The following is a 21,333-nucleotide window of genomic DNA, read 5'->3' as shown; positions in this document are numbered from 1 at the left end:
TGTATCATCAACTTCATTTATACAAACTGTATTATCTATCGCTTTCTTAATTATCAGTTTACAATTCCAAATTCTCTGTTAAAAAAAATAAATAAATAAGTAAAAAAATAAATTTGTCTTGTATTTGGAAAATTACAAGAAAAAAAAAGGAAAATGAAGAAAAAAAAGAGGAAAATGTAGAAAAAAAAGAAGAAAATAAAGAAAAAAAGAGGAAAAGAAACTTATTGACTAAAAAATAGATCTATTAATTTCTTGCAAAACATTCACAAACTTAGGATTAGTACAAGTCACAAAATTTCTAATTTCCCATTCATTCCTTATTGTAAGAGGCTATTTATGTAAAGTACGCAAAAGATATAGATATTTATGCGTGATATATTAATGTTTTTCTTAATAGACGATATGTTGTTTTTGCGAATATGATTTGCGTGTACATTTAACCATTGATAAAATATGTTTATATGATTGACAATACTCTCAATTGCCAACCTCAGTTAGATGTTTTATAATCCTTTAGAGAAATATTCTACTCAATTTTATATGTTAGAATAGTAAAGAAAAACAAGAAAGAGAGATAGAGAGAGTGAGAGAGAAAGGCAAATATTCGTTTATATATATATATATATATATATATATATATATATATATATATATAATATATAATATATAATATATATATATATATATATAAATATATATAATATAATATATATATATATATATATATATATGTTTATACATATATTGTTTATATATAAACAATATATATATGGACAATAGAAAAAGAGAAAGAAAGAAAGAAAGAGAGAGAGAGAGAGAGAGAGAAAGAGAGAGAGAGAAAGAGAAAGAGAGAAAGATATTTTACTATACAAAAACATTATCGTATTTGTTTCATCGCTACTTCACAAAATTCATATTGTTTAATTGTTGTTTTGTTGGTTTAAGATATTAATTTCTTTATTTATTTGTTTGTTTGTCTGTTTGTTCGATTTTCTTTTTTTTATATTTTATAAAATTTGATTGTATCCTTCACATGTTCTTCGATGTTTTAGATACGTGAATAATAATAATAATAATAATAATAATAATAATAATAATAATAATAATAATAATAATAATAATAATAATAATAATAATAATAAATGCAATTGACTTATTTTTATAACAGAAATTAATGAATTATAATAATAATTATTATTTTATTTCTTTTTGTTTTGTTTTTGTTGTTGCTGTTGTTCTTTTTGTTTTTCTTTTTCTTTTTTTTTCTTCACATAATGTAAACAACTTTGAAGTGATACATATATCGTTAGTTATATGACAGAAAGAGAGAGAGAGAGAGAGAGAGAGAGAGAGAGAGAGAGAAAGAGAGAAAGAGAGAGCTTAATCAACCTTTGGATATTTTTCCAAATAGGACGACTCACTTTTTTCTTATTTCTTTTTTCTAGCTAGTAATGTCGATGATATGCTTTTTTTAATTTTTTTTTATTTTTTTATTTTTTTTTTATTTTTTCTATTATGCTTTCATTTTTCTATTATGCTTTCATTTTTTTTATTTTTTCTCTTATCGCTATAATGATGAGTTTTTGTCTTGTTTTTTTTCTGCTTTTTATTTCTTTTCTCTCCTTTGTTATGTCATTGAAATCGTATTCTTTTACGATTTTGAAACTCGACAAGTTATTTGCGCTTTAGTGATTCATCAAGTTTTAAAGTTCTTTTGTGATAAACGAAAATGTATAAATTCATACATTGTCTATTATCAGAGGCTAATAAATTATATACCGTTGAATGCCAATTGCTGATTTTAATGAAGTGAATTGTATAATTTTAATGTCTTTTCTTCACATTTATTTATTTACTTTTTTTTTGTTATGTTCTTTATCTCAAGAGTGGAATACGTCGTTTTTATTTTTATTATTAAATCGATCGTCAATTTTGAAAATTATTATTATAAATAATTATTAGATCACATCATATATATTTTTAATGCAATCAGACAGTATTCGATTATACGTATGTTCGATAGTTTTAATTCGTTTTTATATACCAAAATTTTATTACAATTATTTTGATAAAATAATTTCTTTAAAATAACATTTCATTTTTTTCTTTTCTTTTTGATACAATCGATTTATTCCACTTTTAAAATAAAAACTTCAATTATTGTATAAACAAAGATATACTAGATCTTACACTACTTATCACCGATCATTATCGTCTATTAACAGTATTCTTTCTTTCTTTTTCTTTTCTTGTTTAACAAATATTATCTACTAAATAACAACTAACAATAAAATTAATTAATATTATTCAATCGATCTTAGAAACATTCTAAATAAAATACAAGTGGCATTCAACGTGTTAACAAAGTATCAACAATTTATTTAGATTAATTAATTTTTAAATTTATATAAATTTTTTTTTCTTAGAAACAAAACAAACAAATATTATTAAGTTGTCATTTGATGATAAACATTTTTTTTAACGGAACAATAAATTCATAAAATCACACTTATCAGTCTCTAACAAGTTTATCCTTTTTAGTTAAAATATTATTAAATATTTCTATAGGTTTAAATCCCTGACTTAGAATAGACTCAAACAATGTTCTACGAACTTATGGAGATAATAATATTTCAAATAGTTTGATTTTATTTTTTTGTATGTGTGTTTAATCTGGCGTTACATTAAAAATAAACATGTTAATTAATTAATAAATAATTTTTATCATCGTTCAATATCAATAAGATTTTCGAGAATATTTATTTTTCTTTTTATTTTCTTAGCTGATGATATGAGATCTAACAAAATGATAAATAAAAAAAAAAAGAAAAAAAAAAAGAAAAATTATGAAAAATCATCTAAATGATCGATTACGTGTTCATCGTCTTTTTCTAATTCTTCCTCTTATTTAGTTTGAATATCTTCTAATTATCTTTTTTTCGTTCTACGAGAATGTCATATGTTCGCGCAATTTTTATTCATTGTTCATGAATTTTATTTCTTTTGTTCTTTTTTTTTTACGAGGAAAAAAATAAGTAAAACACCAGACTCCACACAGTACACAAACGTGCGCGTTTAGTGTTGCACAATCCCATTACTGGCCGAGGTCGTAACATTGGCGAATATTTTCGGTAAGATTGTCGTCGGAAGGTCTGTGTAAATTGTGCTATTCGTTAACATAGTACTCGTCAATACAGTTGTTAAAATGCTAGCAGTTGTCTTTAATTTAGGTAACGCTGTTGATTTCTCTATGGTAGGTAATGTGGAAGACATGACATTTGTTATAATATTTATGGTTGTATTAGTGATTGGCGTCGTCGATGGTTTCCATGGTTTCGGGCATAAATATTTCGTTTGAAACGGCGGACCAAAGCAAGCATCCATTAAATATGCTACCAATGAGCCAATTGTTAAGCCCGTTATATATGATAATGTCATTATATTGCCTGGTATAATACATAAAATAAAAGAAAAAGAAGAATTAATTTAATTGATTTGCTTTCTCGATCTGTTTTGTTTAATCGATTGTTTTCTGTTTTTCGTTTTTTTTTTTTAAATTTATTCGATAAAACGATTGAGTAAATTTAAGATTATAAGTAATCAATTATGTTTATTTATTTATTTGTTGTCATTTTTTTTTTAATATTGTTTATGTGCTCGTAGATAGACAATAATTCATGCTCTAACAATAGCCTATTAAGATATATTAAATATTGAATTTTTTTAAAATAATTTATATTCTGTCCGGAGCCCCTTATGTTAGATTAAAATGTCTGTATGCATACATTGCCTGCTATCAGGGGAAAGAATGTGGAAATTGTTTACAGACATAATAATATTGACAAGCAATAATTACATTAAAATTAATAAATAAACATAATTGTTCAATGATAATATTTAAAATGAAGCAATCAACGAATCGATTATTTTATTTGAATTATTTTTGTAACTCTTCAAAAAAATGAATAATCAGTTAAATTTTAATAATTAATTTTACACGTATATAATTTATACTTCTATCTATTTCATTAATATTTTTATTAGTTAATGTTAAGCATTTTGATAAATAAATGATGAATATATATGAAGATTTTGATGTGTATTTATTATAAAATATCAATACGTAATATAAGCGATTATTATAAATATAATTGCCTCCTGTTTTATTATACATACTAATCTATTTAAAATACCGACGAATTATTATATTTAATTAAAATATTAATAGTTATTTTTATTAATCGATGTAATACTGATCATTTATATTACGTAATGATATATTATTATAAATACTAAGAGTAAAATCTATTTAAATCTCAATTTTTAATAATATTGATATAAAGAATAGCTTATATGACTATAATTTATATTTACGTATATGTTAATAAAAAATAATATTTAAAATTGTGATTAATTCATACCTGCAAGCTCGCGATGTTCCTCTGGTACTTTGCTAGGTGCTTGAATCATTGGTATGCTTCCAACAATACCATTTGTTAAACCAAGCAGCCAGGAAAACACTAATGGATAACATTCGTCGGATAATATAGGACCACTTCTTGGTATAGCGCATAACAAAAACAAAGGTATCAGTATTATCCTTGCACTCGAGAAGTATAGTAAATGAGTACGTTTCCATTGATACGGTATTGTTGCTAATAACTGTAAAAAAAAGACAAAGAATATATATTTAACAATAATTAACAAACAATTTTAAATAAGAATCAAATGAATCTTAATTTTAAATATAATAATGCATTAATTTTATCCATACAATTTTATTAATATTTATTTCAGTTAATAATAAATATTACATTTGTAATTTAATTTCTGGATATAAATGAGTGTAATAAGTTGAATATTTTTCTTTTTTTTTTCTTTTTTAATTTAATTCATTAAAATTTTTTCTTTATCTATTGTTATATTAATTTTATCTTTGTTTATTACCTTGCCAAAGAGATCAGAAACATTGAAAGCTGTCATCAAAATGACCGGCATCCATGATTCGTATTTGCAAGATACTATTTCTGACACTATTCCTGGATATAAACAGAGAGTTACGAAATATGCAACTCCGATGCTAGCCATGTATGGGAAAATAAGTTTTGAGACTTCGTATCTTGCCAATAATCCTCCTGAAAATAGTTCAAACGAAAGAGTTTTTATTAATATCAAAAAAGAAAAGTAATAAAAGAAAAAAGAAAAAGAAATGACGATTTGTTCTTTCAAAAATATTGCCTGCGTGCTTTCGAAATGATGATCATTTTATAGGAAATTGACGTTAAAATTTAACGAAATGACCGGATTTATTTTTTCTATATTTAATAAAAAAAAAAAAAGAAAAGAAGAAGTAAATATTGCTTGATTGCTTTCAAAATGACGATTATTTTATAGCAAATATTTTGACGTTAAAATTTAATAAAATGACCGGATCGATTTTTACCAAAATTAATCAAAAAACAAAGAAAGAAAAGAAAAAAATCCTTTATAATAGATATCAAATACATTATTAATTAAGATATTAATTATCTAATAGATATAAAATACATTATTTAATAAATTTCAAAATGGTGACGATATAATTTTAAATATTGATCGTCAGTCTCTAAAGTAACGTCTCGAGTCGAATTTTTAAAAAATGTTTTTTATAAAAATTTGGCCAGAATATTAATTGTATACAATTTTCAATTAATTATTTAAACAAATATTGTTTTATCTGACAATTAGACGTGAATGAAAAACTTACTTTTAATACCAGACCAAGGCTTGCTATTCTGATTAGCGTAAGAGCCTCTCATCACCACAACGTCTTCAACTTTGTAAGTTGGACCAGCACTTCCTGGAGGATTCCCAGACGGTGCACTAGGCTCATAAACGGGATTACTAAAGGAGAATGCTGAATATTGTCCGGTACCTAAAAGGAATAATAATTTTTTAAAAATTACTAAAAATATTACTCCCTTTTTCTCTCTCTCTCTCTCTTTATATATATTTTCTTTAATATTTATCAAATCTACGAATTAATAAAAAAATTCTATGAAATAATTTATATAAAGATATGAAATATTCAATCGGTATATATACAAAATATAAATAAATATTATAATTTGTAATAACATTAATGAAAATTAAAAAAAAAAGAGAGAAAAAAATTGCCTTTTTAAATACGTAGAAAGAAAAAAAAAGGAAGAAAATTAAATTAAATAATATTTTGACGTTAAAAAATATATTACCATTTAGATCTGTACTTGCACTGGCAGAATCAGTTCCCAATGGACTTGTTTGTATTTTCAAAATTCCGTATTGACCTTTACTTGGGTCACCCACCTGGTCAAGCGGATCCATCTGTTGAATGAAATCATTTAATCTCTCAATCTCTAATCGTTATTGTCAACGTTACGTATGTGTAACAACGTATTGTGTAAAATCACTCGGTTACCAGGCCAACGTCCTCCGTTGGTTCCAATGTAATACGATTTCTCTCTTGGCATAGTGTTATGTAAAATTGTACGAAATCAGACTTTCGTACAATTTGATGTAACAGGAAACACATTAATATCGTCAAATTCGACAATACAAAGAACATCGACGTATTACCACGTTCATCTTTTAGGAGCGATTTCGTCAAAATTCGATTAATCGAAACCCAAAATCCGGCAACACCTATATACACAAATATCATTACATATAAAAAATTCGTTGAAAACAATTTTCTTAAATAAACTTCGTAATTTTATTAATCATTGCAAAATTAATTGAACTCTCATAGCAATAAATAGATCTTTTTTTCCCAAATTTTTCTTTTCTGTACTTTTTCACGAAACAAAGAAAAATATTTAACGATTGATGTCTTTTTCTTTTTTTCCAAATTGTTCTTTTATTTCTTTTTCTTTTTCTTTTTTTTTCAAATTTAATATCTACTTACTCTCTCCAGTCATAACAGCTTGCGTATATCGACTAGGAAGCATCGAAGTATATCCATAAAAGCTCGATTGTTGAACTGTTAATTATCAAAGAAATTTTTTTAATAAGAAATAAATAATTTTGATGATTTTATAAAGTAATTATAATAAGGTATAATAACATTGGACACGATACCTGTACAACCAAGCGAGACAATTGCAACAGCCATTAAATTAATATTGTACGAAGTACCAGCACCAAATACTTCCCACCAAATTTCGCATATTACAACGAAATTCAATGTAACGAACGAGACCAAGTAACCTGGTAAAAAAATGATGATAACGATAACGATAATAATTATAAATAAGATTCAATAAAAATGTATTATATACCTATATATATAATACATATCCCTTACCAAAAGTTATTCGCATATTCAAGGACAATGTTTCGACTAAAATATTATTAGCGAATACTGCAAAAAAGGCCATTGTAATATAAACGACAGACATGTCGAATATTACTGTCGTACCAGGGTATCTTGTTTGAAAGTAATCTACAGCGATTATGAAGCTGTAATAATAAGATATGATGACATATTACGGTATAATGTATGTACTTTTTAAAAACATTAAAGATGATGGTATATATATATATATATATATATATATATATATATATTATTTTATATCGTATATTTATTTTTATATTATATATTTATATTTTATATGGATATGCATATATGAATTATCTTTTAACATTATTTTATTTATTAGGTTTTACGACTTAGTAAATTAAAAATATAAATCAATATGTTATAACTTTTTACACATTATAAAATATATATATATATAAAATTTGAAATTTTATTACAAAGAAAATAAAACTTAAAAAAATAATATAATGGCTCAACAAGTTGTAAAAGAAATTATTGAATTAAAAAATATAAATAAATATATTATAATTACTTAAAAATTAAAAAAAAATATATATATTTATAGCATTCAATGAATCCTCAATTCTAGTAACAAATTGATCAATTAAAGATATAAATAGATATGCTATAACTATCTAAAAATTTTATATATATATATATATATATAATTCGATATTATATCATAAAAAATAAAAATAATTAAAATAATATAATAGTTCAATTTGCACAAAGAAAAAAATTATTGAATTAAAAAATATAAATAGATATATTATCTAAAAGTTATATAAAAATTATATATATATATATATATATATATATATATATATATATATAAATCGATAAAATTTGATAATTTCTCATGAAAAAATAAATTTATCTAAGAAAAGAACATATTGTAATAACTCATGGTTGAATTGACAATTTAATTCAGAATCTCTCATTGATTCTGCAAGGTGGTTCAATCGATTACAGTCTATGTTCTTCAAAGGTCAGACCACGAGATACTATTTAGTATTCGAAGGTCTTTGACATAGGCTCTGGAAATGTATATGATATGTATTTACTCTATAAATATATATATATATATATATATATATATATATATATATATATAATGAAAAATGATTAATATGACCTGTTGTACGGTAATAGGAAGCCTATTCCACCAAGTATCAAGGCCAGATAGATTAAGTTGCATTTGTCGACCGGTGGTGAAAGATGTGTAAATCCATTAGAGAATTTAAACTCGTTCATGCCTCTTGCTTTTCCTAATTGCACATATCCACGACTGAGATTTTCGTCCATTTTGTTCCTTTTTATTAATTTCTTGTTGTTGTACAGTAGAATGATTAGGATCGACGAATTTTAAGATTGCGGAGATTAGAAACTTTGGACGATCAATCAAATTGATTCCTTTTTCTCTTTCTAGAGATACATGATAAGAGTCGTTGTTGGATACTTGTAATTTATTTTGAGTCTTCAAAACTGAAAGATAACTCGAGAATTAGGAAGAAAACGACAGAACAGAGATAGATAAGTAGAAGAGAAGAAGAACAAGAAGAAGAAGAAGAAGAAGAAGAAGAAAAAGAAGAATAGAAAGCCGCACCATGTACACACTTTTCACTGATCAGTTAACAGCATCTGATCAACGCATTATTTATTTCCTCTGAGCACTTTGTTCAGACGTGTGTTCTGTGCCGGAATATCACAGGCGCATGCTTTGAAATTTGTCTCATTGATTTCTGCGCGCGCAAACATTCTATCCTTTTCGTGATTCTTCACAGCTGACAATAAATATCAACTTTCTTCTCTTGTCGGTAAAAAGAAAAACATTTATTTATTCATTAAAACGATTTATTTCAAGTACATTATTTCGACACATTGCGTGTTTGCGTGAAAAATTATCATTTTGTAACTATAATTGTTATGATGTATTAGCTGATTTTAAAATCCATTTTTTCTTTTTTTCTCTCTTTTTCAAAAGTTTTACACATCAATTTTTTTATATTTTTTTAACGTTTAATTAATCAAATACATAAGAACATATTGATAAATAAATTAATTAAAGTTTTGATAATTTACTTTATTAATTTAATCATGTTCATTAATTTTTTTTTGTTTCATTATCATTTTATTGATAATGAAACTTTTATCTCCTTACAGTAGATTACTCGTTTTACATTATTTATTATTAAGAATTAAAGATTTCTTATCGATAATAGTAATTTTACCGACGGAATATAAAATTTATCGACGCTGTTTTAAATGTATTAAATTTATCGACGGATTATGTTTCATACAAATATAATTATATACAATTGATAAGTAAACTATAATTGATCTATAATATTCTTAAATTAAACAATTAACGAATTGATTATATTTAAGTATTTTCATAGTTCTTCGAAAATAATTAACGATAAAGAATTACGATAAATTAATTAATAAAAATAAAAGAGTAATTATTAAGTACTTGTTTTCTCTATTACTAAATATATAAATAATGAATATATATATATATATATATGTATGTATATATTATATAAAATAACAATTTAAACAATATTTATCATATAAGTAATGATTTATGGAATACTACTGAGTCATCTGGTGTTAAAAGAAGAAAGTAGTTTTAGTTGAAAGATCGCCATTTGTAAGCGATAGACAAAACAAAAGTTCAATTTTGTAAGAATTGAAAAGAAACTATTAAAAATGATGTTTTAAAAAATTTCATTTTCGTTTAACTAGTGCAAAATATCGGCTTAACAAAATGCCTACATCGTGTAGTGTGTATGGTTGTAGTAATAGATTTTCCAAAGAGAAAAAAATTCAATTTTTTACGTAAGTATTATTTTTCTTAAATTATTATTTCTTTTCTCTCTAACATTCAATAACTAAACAATATTTGTTGTGTATATATATATGCATATATATATATATATATATATATATATATATACGTATATACATGTAAAATAATAGAATATAACTTTATTCTTACCGAACTAACCTAATTTAGAATAGTATCAATAACATTTGTATCGTATTATATATATGAATACATATAATATATTTGTTATATATGTATTTTTTTTATAGTTTTCCATTCAAGGATGAGCATAGACTCGCAGCTTGGATAACAGCAGTTCATAGAAAAGATTGGAAGCCTTCTAAGGCAAGTAGAATTTGTAGTGCGCATTTCAAGCCGCAAGATTTCTTGCATCGTCCTAGTACAGCTTGGTATCCATATATCAGACGTTTAAAGCACGACGCTGTTCCATCTGTATTTTCAAACTATTCTGATACTTTGGAATCGAACAAGTCAAAATTAAAAAAAGAAAAAATTATGACATCTGCTAGAAGTGAGCCCAAATGTTCTAACAAATCAGAACAAAGTTTTGACGATCGACAATTATATTCTAATGGATTAAACAAAATAACTTTAGAAGTAAAAAACAACGAGGAACAAATGGAAGTTAAATTTACAGACTCGAAAAAAGATTTAATAATTGATAAATTGCAACATAAAATTCATATATTGAAACGACAAATAAATAAAAAAGATACAAAAATAGAACGTATGAAAGAATTGATATCACGTTTGCGAAAAAGAAGAATCTATAATCTTTCTTGGAAATTATTAAAAGATAATAGAATGTACATTCTTACTCGACAAAGTCGTCGTAAATCTGTGGCGCCACAGATAAGTTAATGTTATTTTGAATCAATATTTATTTCATTATTATAAACTATGACATATTTTGACAAGAATTTTGATGTAGCAAAATTTCTTCAATTTTTACAAGATTATGTCAATGATCGTACGCATAAAAAAATTCATCATATCAGAAGTTTCAAAAATTTTTATACGCCATCTGCGTTAGCGGCGCCACCAATGCGGCGCCACATCCCTACTATACGTGGCTCTTATGTGGAAGAGGTTACTGTATTGTCATCATCAATTTGTGACGGACACAAAATTCAAAAGCATCGAGTTATTTTTTGTATGTGTGCTTTTAAATGTAACAACAATTTTTATAATTAATTAATAACAATAATTTAATGTATTGAATCGAATGTTTCGTCTTGAATACAAAAACGTTCGTTGTTACTCTTTGTGGCGCCACCGAGTTGCTTTGTGCAAGTATTTTGTGGTCTAGTGTGGCGCGGTAATGTTACTTATAAGAAACACGTAGATACAACATGGAAGATATCAATAATATAAATACTGAAGATTTTATTTCGGAAATTGAATTACGTCCAGCTATTTGGGAATTATCCAGTGATGATTATACAAATAAAATTACCAAGAAGAATGCTTGGGAAGAAGTTATTAGGAAATTTTGCCCAGAATTTGAAAGAAAGTCTAATGCAGAGAAAAATAATATTGGTAAGTTTTTTAATTTTCGAGACATTTTTAAAATTAATATAGTATTCGATATTATAATGAATTATTTGTTTTTTTTTTCTGATAATTACTTCGGAAAATCTTTTGTTTATATTGACATACGATAAGTAATAGAATTAAAAATAGCTGAAAGAATGAACTGATGAAAGAATAATTTTATTTATATTATTGTATTTTAAAGAGTCATTATTTTTGCAGCCTTACGTTTTCAAAGAAAATGGAAGAGTTTGCGAGACTGTTATTCTAGAGAATTATTAAAAATAAAAAAGGAAAAGTCAGGTTCGGGGACCCCTGCTAATCGAAAGCAGTATATGTATTATAACAAATTGAGTTTTTTACAAACTGTTGTAAAACCGATGTCAGGAGTAATAGAAAACGTAGAAAATATGACGATGTTGGTGAAGAAAGAACCAGAAAGACAAGGAGAAGTGGAAGCTAGTCTAAAATCACGTTCTCGAAATAAGAGAAATATATCTGATATGAAACAGTTGGAGGAAGATAAACTTTTTGTAAGTGTAGCTGAAAAATTAATGAGAGGAAAGAGTCAAGAAACTATGGAAAAGGACGAAGACACGTTATTTGTGTTGTCGTTAGTACCTGAATTAAAAAAGATTCCAGATGATATCAAGCTCGATGTTAAATGTGAACTATTAAATGTCTTTAAGAAAGCTAGATTAAGTCAAAGCTTTCCCTCTTCTGCGTCATCACCCTCAACGTGTTCGATCCCTTCTTTAAATTTTCCATTTACTAATCAATGCCAATTTACTCAAAGCTTTAAACAAAATAATCAATCCAATGTAAATAGATCAACTACTCATACGCAAACAGCAACATATTCGTATCCACAAACGCAAAGTCCACTTTCATCTTCGGTACACACAACGCCTTCTCCAACATCATCACAACTTTCACATTCTTCACAAAATTCATATATTGACTTTACTGACAACATGTAGTTCAATATAAATATTCAAGATTTATGTATAATTATATTTTATATCTTACAATTGGAAGGAGTAATTTGGAATTTTAAGAGAAATAAAATCTTCTAAACTCTAAAGCTAGTTTTAACTCCAGAAAATCTATTAGATATATCTGTATTTTTTTAATATAATAATTTGTCAGATTTTTTGAATATTTTGAAAATAAAAAGAAAAGAATTATCATTATTTTCTCACAAGCTTTTATATTTTATACATGTAAATCTTATATACAAAATTAGTTTCATACAATTTTTATAGGCTAATCGTGGCTCACTTAATACTGTGCATAAATCTAACGGTGGCGTTAGTGTCGACAGATATATATATATTCATAATCTTTCTCTGAAAGAGTTATGTGACTTCAGCGACAAGTATGGACAAAATATAAAATAGAAAAGCGATAGGGTACCTAAAACCATAAATTTATCTTATCGGTATATAAGTTTGTATTGAGGTTATATTCCTCTTCCATTTAACCTAACAATTGAATTAGTGAAGAGTACTCCCATTTAACCTAACAATTGAATTAGTGTTAATAAAATGAATGTAAACTTTTTACTCTCTCATAATTATCTTTTTTTTTGTTAGTAACGTGATTCTTTCAATGATTTGCGTTAGATAGGACGTAGGATCGATATGATTTTAATTTACGCGCAAATGCATAGAGAATAATAATACAATCGATAAATATTATAGTTAGTACATAAATTTGCGACAAAAAGAAAAAGATATAAAAAATTTTATCCATTATTTTGTCAAGGGAAAAGAGTAGATAATAATTAATTAATATTTATATATTACATACAATATTATTTTATTAAAAAATAATGTGAATTCATTTACGTATTATCTGTGAGATAAAATTCTCGGTGCTGTTTCCTTTTTCTTTGTGGTTATCCTGCAGGTCTAATCTACGTTATATTATTTTCATATTATTGCTACTATTACTATTATTATTACTAATAATATATAATATAATAATATAATTATTGTAATTGATTTAATAAATAATAATAGAATTAAAAATAACTGAAAGAATGAACTGATGAAAGAACAAATTTTGTTTCAAAGAGTCATTATCTTTGCAGCCTTGCGTTTTCAAAGAAAATGGAAGAGTTTGCGAGATTGTTACTCTAGAGAATTATTAAAAATAAAAAAGAAAAAGTCAGTTTTTATCTCAGGACCATATATATAGATAAGTAATTAGTGCCACAAACGCATAATATTGACGTGCGTTATGTTAACTTAGCGTTTTGTTTTCTATCTTTAACATTATCTAAAGAGAACGAATATAATTCCTTATATCTTTCAGATATTTGTCTGATCTTTTTTTCATCAAAATTATTCGAATATTTTGCTATATAAATAAAATATTATTTTTATCGTGATAATCTTTGCTTATAACGTACAACTAATTTCGCAGTATTTTCTGATATCGAAAGAGATCTCTATCATTAAAAAAAAAAAAAAAAACAAAAAGAAGTTAAATATAAAATAAAGAAGAAACTAAATTCAATTAATTACAAAATAGAATATATTTTTGGATATTTAAATGTTAATATATATATATATATATTAACACAAAATAGAATATATTTTTGGATATTTAAATGTTAATATATATATATATATATATATATATATATATATATATATATATATATATATATATATATATTGTTGAATAATATTATCGATGTCCCTCACGTTAGTTATTATCGATTATGAAGAAAAAAAGAAAAATAAAAAAATATTACGATCTGAGATATGTTCATATCGGAAGATACAAAAAAGTCGACATCTCATTCGGTATAACCTTTTTCAAAAAGTAAAATCGAAATTTTTTTTTCGCTTATACAAAATGATTTAACAAATTCAATAGTAATAATATCCTGTAATAGGAAACATGGCATCCGAATCAAGATATTTCCGGTAACGTAATTCCGTTTAATGTCCGATTAAAGAGAGAGAGAGAGATAGATAGATAGATAGATAGAGAGAGAGAGAGAGAGAGAGAGAGAATATTGAAAATAAAACGAAAAAAAAGAAGAAAAACCAGAAAGGAAGAGAAGAGAAAGAAATCAGAAAAAGTTAAAATGAACGCATTCTCTGAAAATCCATTTTATTTCTTTATGGATAATGCTCATCCAATATTCCCTATGGATGTTTATCAAGATGTCGGAAAAATAGTCGAATTATCGGACACCGGATGTGACGCAATATCTCCTTCGTCTTCGATTCAACAGAAAAAAGATCAAAATCAATCATATTGCGAAAGGAAGACACCCCGTTGTGATCCCGTATCGAAAAATATTCGGAAAGTATTCGATGAGAAACAAGAAACAAATCGGGTTTGTTTCAATTAATATACGCAAATTTTAAATAATAAAATTAAATAGGATAATAATTTTAAATAGTTAATAAGACACGTTTTACATACGATACGATAAAATGCAAATTTACTGGGGAAAAAAAAAAAAAAAAAAGAAAAAAATTAGAGAGATGAAATTAATAGAAACTAATAATATCTATAGTAAATATTTTATATTATACTGGATGTTTCCATTAATAAGTAAGGAAATATTTCAGGGTAGTTTCAGAATATAAAAACAATAAAAAAAAATTTCATATAAATATTTGTACTATTTGACTTTATTTTCGAGCTATATATATATATATATATATATATATATATATATATATAAATATATATATATTTTATATTATTAATTAAAAATAAATGAAATATACATATATATATATATATATATATATATATATATATATATGTATATATATATATAAATATATATTTTTTTTAATTATATATATATTTTTTCTTCTATTTTGTCTATTAATCCTATTTCGTTTTTATTTCTTTTTATTATTATATAAATTAATGTTTTTATATTTATATACTATTTAAATAGGAAGAATTCCAGAAAAAAAGTAATACCAGAGGCAATGTATCATCGACAAACAAAACATCATCGAGAAAAATAAAAACGAAAGAATTTTTAGAGGAAAGATCTAATACTATGAATCGAGAGATTAATGAAAAAATTGAACAATGGGAACGAAATATCGCTGATTTTGAAAATACTCTTCTAAGGAGCCAAGATCATATGGATGATCTGTCATCGAACGAGAAAGTTATTGTTGATTCTGATTTATCAAATTATTTCCTTAAAAAGGCAATTAATCGGAAAAACAAAAGGGAAGAAAATGAGACTCGAAAAAAAGTTTTTGATTCGTACAAAAATTCAAATGAATCGACATCTACAACAAGATTATCTCATTCGCCTGATGGCTTGAATTATTTAAAAAATGATAATAATAAAAGAAAACGAAGAATACCTTCGACAACACGTTCACCACAAAAAAAGAAAGAAAATTTCTCGACGAAACCTGCATTCAATGATATCACAGATGATATCAAGATAAGAACAGATTTTTCATTCGTAAATAATAATAACGAAAGTAATAACGAAATGTTGAAAGATCTTAATGAAAAAATAAAAAAATCGATCGATCGCGCAGTGGACATAGACAGTATTTCGGATATGTTCGATAATTTTAATGAAAATATAAAAAATAAATTCGAAAATATTAATCAAGAAAAAAATGATTTTACTTTGAATAAACAGGAAAATGTCGAAAGTTTGAAAGAAAATTTTAATCATCAAGATGTTAATCGCGAAACAAATAACAAAACTGAAAGGAGATCTGACAGAAGAAAGGGCAATTCAAAAAGTGCCGATCGTGATAGAATGAATTATCGTGACAATATGGCGAAACGTTACGTTAATAAAAATTCAATAAAATTGGATGAAAATAATTTGGCAGCTAAGAAAAATCAAGGTAATAAATGTTTTATCGAAAAGGAGAATTTCAATAATGAAAATAATAAAACGAAGTCGAGAGTTCTTCCAAAAAGTGCTGGTTCATATTCACAACGAAAAGAAAATATTCAAAAGGAAAACATTGAATCGAAAATGGAAATAAACACGGTGTTCTCTTTCGACGATGATAATTCCGACGCGTCGAAAAAATTGAAAAAGAATATCAATGAAAGATCACCGATTAAAAATATTTCTGGATATTCTTTATCAAGATCTGTTAGAAAAGAAAAGGAAAATGACAAGGCGGATATTCAAAGAAAAGATTTAGAAAAAGTAGGCGCTATTTTTATTTCCTCGGTTATGAAACAATCTAAAAGATGGTCGAATTCGCAGACGACCAATAACGAAGGTAAAAATTCGAAAAGCAATAACGACCTAAAAGATAAACTTTATCAATTAGAGAAAAACAAGATCGAGGAAGTTAACAGTGATCGAACGTCATCTTTTTCAAAAATTCATTCGACGATTTCAAATCTTTTAAAATTATCCAATAAAACAGAAAAATCGATGAGATCGAGAATACCAATCGCGATTTCTCGATTGAAAAAGGAATTAGGAGATAATTTCAATAATTCCAAATTAGAAGATCGAAGAAGATCGAGATCGAAAGTGGTCATTAGAGAAACTAATCGACTGAAAGATAACAAAATCGATGAATCAACGTCGACTGCTCTAATTTTGGTCGATAAGTCGGATTGCACGAGAGATGATGATAATGAAAAAAATAATCGAGAAAAATCTACATCAGATTTGTCGAATAGAAAATTCGAAAGAGTTTGTAAAAAGAAAATGGATGTTGAAACGAAAGTTTTCAAAATGGCAAAAGCTGAAAAAGAGGAAAGGAGAAAAGAATTTGAGAAATGCGGTTTACGTGAACCAGTGAAAAAATCGAAAAACGGATCTCAGGAAATAGTCGATATCGCTGTAACGATACTTGAAAGGAAATCGAAAGAAGTAAAAACAGATTCGAATTCCGACGGCAGACATCTTGAAAACGTTCACGCGAATCACGAGGAAGTTTATTCGAAACCTTATTCTTTGAGAAGCGGTATATATTCCAGATACTTTCCTAATTTTTCATCTAAAAGTTATCGAACTTAATTTTTATTTTTCGTTATTTTCATGGTATGACGAATATATATATATAAAATCATACTATTTATCTTCCCCTTAAATACAAATTCGATCACAATTTTTCAATATTAAATAAAAAATATTAATAAAAAGTTTTAGTAATACAAAATAATTATTCTTTTTTATAAAATGATATACATATATATATATATATGTATATATATATATATATATATATATATATATATATATATTATTAAATTATTATTAATATCTAACGTTTCATAGAACTAATTTATATGTATTATTCAAATTCTTTTCTACATATAGATATCTGTCTTGTGTTACTGAAATATTTGACTTTATGCGAATGTTTGTATAACATTTCCTAAATAATAATAAACTAATATATACAAATATAATAATGTTTAATAAATAAGTAACAGCATAACTGTGTTATATTTTTAGAATGTATTTATAATTTTGTTTAAAGTCAAAGCTGGCAATAATGGAAACTGTTTTATCGATTGGTAAACAGTCAGTAATAATTGAGTCCCCGTTGTGTCAGCCGAGAGAAAGTTGGTAAATGAGATCTTTGTTTTATCGATCGATGAAAAATCGACCGGTAATATTAGCATCCTGTTTCATCAGTCGGTAAAAACTTTGTTGGTTTTTATTTTTGAAATAATTGTTTTTAAAAAATATAAAATATAGATATAAGTACATGGATCTGTACATAAAAATGCTGTAAAAGAAATTAATTTAGATCATAGTTTGTCGATAATAACTAAAATGATAATGTAACAACCATAAAGATAAAAGATGAAAGGATTTAGTTAAAAAATTATGTCAAAAGCTCAATGTTTGATGTCTTTTTAAAGTAATTATTGACGAACTTGCTAACATTGTTTATTACCCAATAACAAAGTACATTAATGTGCATATAATAAGTAAAAGCAATGCAATTAATATAATCCAAACAAAAAATTATTTATAGATCTGTATAATGTATATTATGTATATTTGTGTTATTATTCTATTCATTTTCGAATAGTTGACGTTAAGTACGATGACTTAGAAGAACGATTCGCTTGTATTGCAAATTTAAAATAATTAAAATATAAAATAATTTAAAATAATAATTATGTATATATATATATATATATATATATATATATATATATATATATATATATATATATATATATATATATATATAAAATACTATATAATGAAATTTTATTGTTATATAAATTTCAAATAATAATAGAATATTTTTCAATGTTAAATAATAAATATTAATAACAATTTTTTAACATATTAACAAATACATATAGACGTGTATTAACACGTGTATTAATGACATTAAATAGCGTTATTCTTCTTTAACAAATAAAATAAATATATATTTTATTTTAATTGTTAATATAAAAATATATAGAATAATAATCACATGGATATTATGAAAAGAAAGAAAAGAGATATAGAAAATGTTACATGTTTTTTCTCCTGATTTTAAGACCACATCAGGAATCTCCCACTGTGTCGAGAATACGTGTCGTATTATGTAGCATGAAATACACGAGGGTGGTGAATGAGAGCAGGGGTTAACATGCGGGTGAAGACTATGCTGTGACAGCGACGTAACAGAAAAGAGGGTTGCGCACGCTACGTTGATGACATAATTGGTATCATTCTGCTCCTTCTTTTGAGGTAACACAACATTCAGCTTCTACTATCATCCATATGTAGGCATACTAATTCATACACCACTTTTTTTATCGTTTCATTGATCGAAAAAAGAAAAAAGAAAAAAGAAAAAGAAAACGAAGAGGAAAATGATGAATAATGACGAACATTAGAATTTTTTTTTTTAATTGGAATATTCTTACGACAATATGTCGCATTTAACTTTTATGCATATTTTAGTGTGTCCTTAAAAAATTTCTATGCCTCTTATTAATTTTTATTATTTTAATAATTTTAATACATAATTTTTTGGTGACCAATAGAAATTTTTTTTATTGTTTAAATATTAAATTGTGTTGCTATGGGACAAGGAATTTTATCATTTTAAGAGAAGTATATATATATATATATATATATATATATATATATATAATGCTGTAATAAAATATAAATGAATGCTATATATATATATTTTTTTTTATTAAACATATATTTATTCGTTATAGTTTAAAGTGTTTATTAGGCTTTTTATTTAAAATACAAACAAATAGAGATATATAAGAGTATATGTAGTATATATATATGTAGTACGATGTGTGTTCGAAGTAAAAATTTCAAAGAATATCATAAAAAATTACTAACTCAATAATCGATGGGATTATATATTGCAGCATATTCATCGTAAATTATTGATATGTGGTAAAAAAGTGCAAATATGACTAACAATAAAACTAAAATGGCTGATAACCAGTTAAGAAATCAGAAAAAAATTATTATGTTCTTGTAATACCGTTTATTACATCTCTATTTGCAGCCATTTTAAAACGAACGTTATTTAAAAAATTCATATTTATGTAAGAGGTTCGATCGAAGAAATTTGCAAATAATAAATAATTTTTGTTGACAATTTTTTTGTCCACCGTTAAATTTCATATTCCTATGTGTATTTATTTTAAAATAAAATAAAATGGGATCAGAGCTTCTCATTACAAAATTTACATATATCAAATATTAATATAATTGACGGATTGATCAAAATTATGACAAAAAAAAAAGAAACTACTACGAAATACGGTACACCTCATGTATTTCACATTCTACAAAGTCAAAGCTTTTTTCATTATCAACAAATTCACTATACGCAATCTTCAAATAATATCAAAATAAATTCGATTATCAATGATCGAAGAATAATCTTTATATAAAATATCGAGGAATATGTATGATCTTACGAATGTTTGTATGCGTGTATGTAGTTAACAACAAAATTACTTAAAAAAATAAAAAAATAAAAGAAATGGAGAAAGACAGAGACAGAGAAAGAGAAAGAGAAAAAGAGAGAGAGAGAGAAAGAGAGAGAGAGAGAGAAAGAGAGAAAGAGAGAAAGAGAGCTAAAGACAGAGATAGAAAAAGAAGATGGGGTGGATACGAGCCCAGCTGGGGACAGATAATCAAATAACCTGCACGCACCGTATAAATTATCAATCAGGGCGCGATTGTGTAACCCTAACAGAGGGAGCCAGTCGCGTCACTCGGTAAGGGTTGACGCTTTATGTTCGTTTGTGCAAGAGGAGACACACACACATGTATATACACAAACTTTACCCCTATACATATTTTCTTTGGCACACGTATACATACAATTTTATTTATATATTGTATGTACGTATATACATACATACACACACATACACACAAATACATTTTTGCACACATTAATATATTTTCATATACATAAATAAACGCTTCGTACACATAAATTGATATATCTACATACATATATACGCGTATGCACATACGTACACATACACACAATAAGTTAAAATGATTTCTACAGAACAGTTATCTTCTTTTTCGATGTGTGTATGTGTATAGTGAACGTGAGTTGACGCCCACTTTCTGTGTGTACCATCGACACGTGTGTCAGAAGGGTGT

The 21,333-nt window shown here is 25.4% G+C and overlaps 4 protein-coding genes across 6 annotated transcripts; 3 read left to right on the top strand and 1 right to left on the bottom strand.

Annotated features, from left to right (window-relative positions):
* Window positions 1-845: 845 nt before the first annotated feature.
* Window positions 846-9,056, bottom strand: LOC124429166 (equilibrative nucleoside transporter 4). Of its 3 annotated transcripts, none has more exons than XM_046974077.1 (11): window positions 8,949-9,056; window positions 8,478-8,827; window positions 7,325-7,479; window positions 7,099-7,227; window positions 6,926-7,000; window positions 6,440-6,663; window positions 6,234-6,345; window positions 5,747-5,914; window positions 4,948-5,135; window positions 4,422-4,662; window positions 846-3,446 (listed from the first exon to the last, which is right to left on the bottom strand). In XM_046974077.1, exons 2-11 carry the CDS (start codon window positions 8,645-8,647, stop codon window positions 3,076-3,078), a joined length of 1,833 nt encoding a protein of 610 aa, XP_046830033.1. In that variant the 5' UTR covers window positions 8,648-8,827; window positions 8,949-9,056; the 3' UTR covers window positions 846-3,075. The 3 variants fall into 3 exon arrangements, with proteins under 3 accessions (XP_046830033.1, XP_046830035.1, XP_046830032.1); XM_046974079.1 differs by having other exon boundaries at window positions 8,960-9,043; XM_046974076.1 differs by having other exon boundaries at window positions 8,478-9,033.
* Window positions 9,057-9,970: 914 nt separating this feature from the next.
* LOC124429165 (THAP domain-containing protein 1-like) lies at window positions 9,971-11,054 on the top strand. Its single transcript, XM_046974075.1, has 2 exons — window positions 9,971-10,183; window positions 10,442-11,054. The coding sequence occupies exons 1-2, from the start codon at window positions 10,113-10,115 to the stop codon at window positions 11,052-11,054; spliced, it is 684 nt and encodes a 227-aa protein (XP_046830031.1). The 5' UTR covers window positions 9,971-10,112.
* Window positions 11,055-11,545: 491 nt separating this feature from the next.
* LOC124429164 lies at window positions 11,546-12,919 on the top strand. Its single transcript, XM_046974074.1, has 2 exons — window positions 11,546-11,732; window positions 11,949-12,919. The coding sequence occupies exons 1-2, from the start codon at window positions 11,546-11,548 to the stop codon at window positions 12,704-12,706; spliced, it is 945 nt and encodes a 314-aa protein (XP_046830030.1). The 3' UTR covers window positions 12,707-12,919.
* Window positions 12,920-13,088: 169 nt separating this feature from the next.
* LOC124429163 (putative uncharacterized protein DDB_G0282133) lies at window positions 13,089-19,662 on the top strand. Its single transcript, XM_046974073.1, has 4 exons — window positions 13,089-13,167; window positions 14,635-15,084; window positions 15,664-17,683; window positions 19,230-19,662. Exons 2-4 carry the CDS (start codon window positions 14,830-14,832, stop codon window positions 19,283-19,285), a joined length of 2,331 nt encoding a protein of 776 aa, XP_046830029.1. The 5' UTR covers window positions 13,089-13,167; window positions 14,635-14,829; the 3' UTR covers window positions 19,286-19,662.
* The last annotated feature ends 1,671 nt before the right edge of the window (window positions 19,663-21,333 follow it).

The sequence above is a fragment of the Vespa crabro genome, chromosome 14 (assembly GCF_910589235.1).
Source record: "Vespa crabro chromosome 14, iyVesCrab1.2, whole genome shotgun sequence".
Classification (NCBI taxonomy): domain Eukaryota; kingdom Metazoa; phylum Arthropoda; class Insecta; order Hymenoptera; family Vespidae; genus Vespa; species Vespa crabro.
Note: the sequence above shows the minus strand (reverse complement) of the source record. Positions and strands in the feature narration are given on the sequence as shown.

Excerpts from the sequence above, each read along its gene's own strand:
- LOC124429166 (XM_046974077.1), bottom strand. The coding sequence starts at position 8,647 with ATGGACGAAAATCTCAGTCGTGGATATGTGCAATTAGGAAAAGCAAGA. Across the intron at positions 5,915-6,233 it reads TGCAAGTACAGATCTAAATG|GTACCGGACAATATTCAGCA; the intron begins GTAATATATTTT and ends TATTCCTTTTAG. Across the intron at positions 3,447-4,421 it reads GGAACATCGCGAGCTTGCAG|GCAATATAATGACATTATCA; the intron begins GTATGAATTAAT and ends GTATTATACCAG.
- LOC124429165 (XM_046974075.1), top strand. The coding sequence starts at position 10,113 with ATGCCTACATCGTGTAGTGTGTATGGTTGTAGTAATAGATTTTCCAAA. Across the intron at positions 10,184-10,441 it reads AAAAAAATTCAATTTTTTAC|TTTTCCATTCAAGGATGAGC; the intron begins GTAAGTATTATT and ends TTTTTTTTATAG.
- LOC124429164 (XM_046974074.1), top strand. The coding sequence starts at position 11,546 with ATGGAAGATATCAATAATATAAATACTGAAGATTTTATTTCGGAAATT. Across the intron at positions 11,733-11,948 it reads TGCAGAGAAAAATAATATTG|CCTTACGTTTTCAAAGAAAA; the intron begins GTAAGTTTTTTA and ends TTATTTTTGCAG.
- LOC124429163 (XM_046974073.1), top strand. The coding sequence starts at position 14,830 with ATGAACGCATTCTCTGAAAATCCATTTTATTTCTTTATGGATAATGCT. Across the intron at positions 15,085-15,663 it reads AGAAACAAGAAACAAATCGG|GAAGAATTCCAGAAAAAAAG; the intron begins GTTTGTTTCAAT and ends CTATTTAAATAG. Across the intron at positions 17,684-19,229 it reads ACCTTATTCTTTGAGAAGCG|ACCACATCAGGAATCTCCCA; the intron begins GTATATATTCCA and ends CCTGATTTTAAG.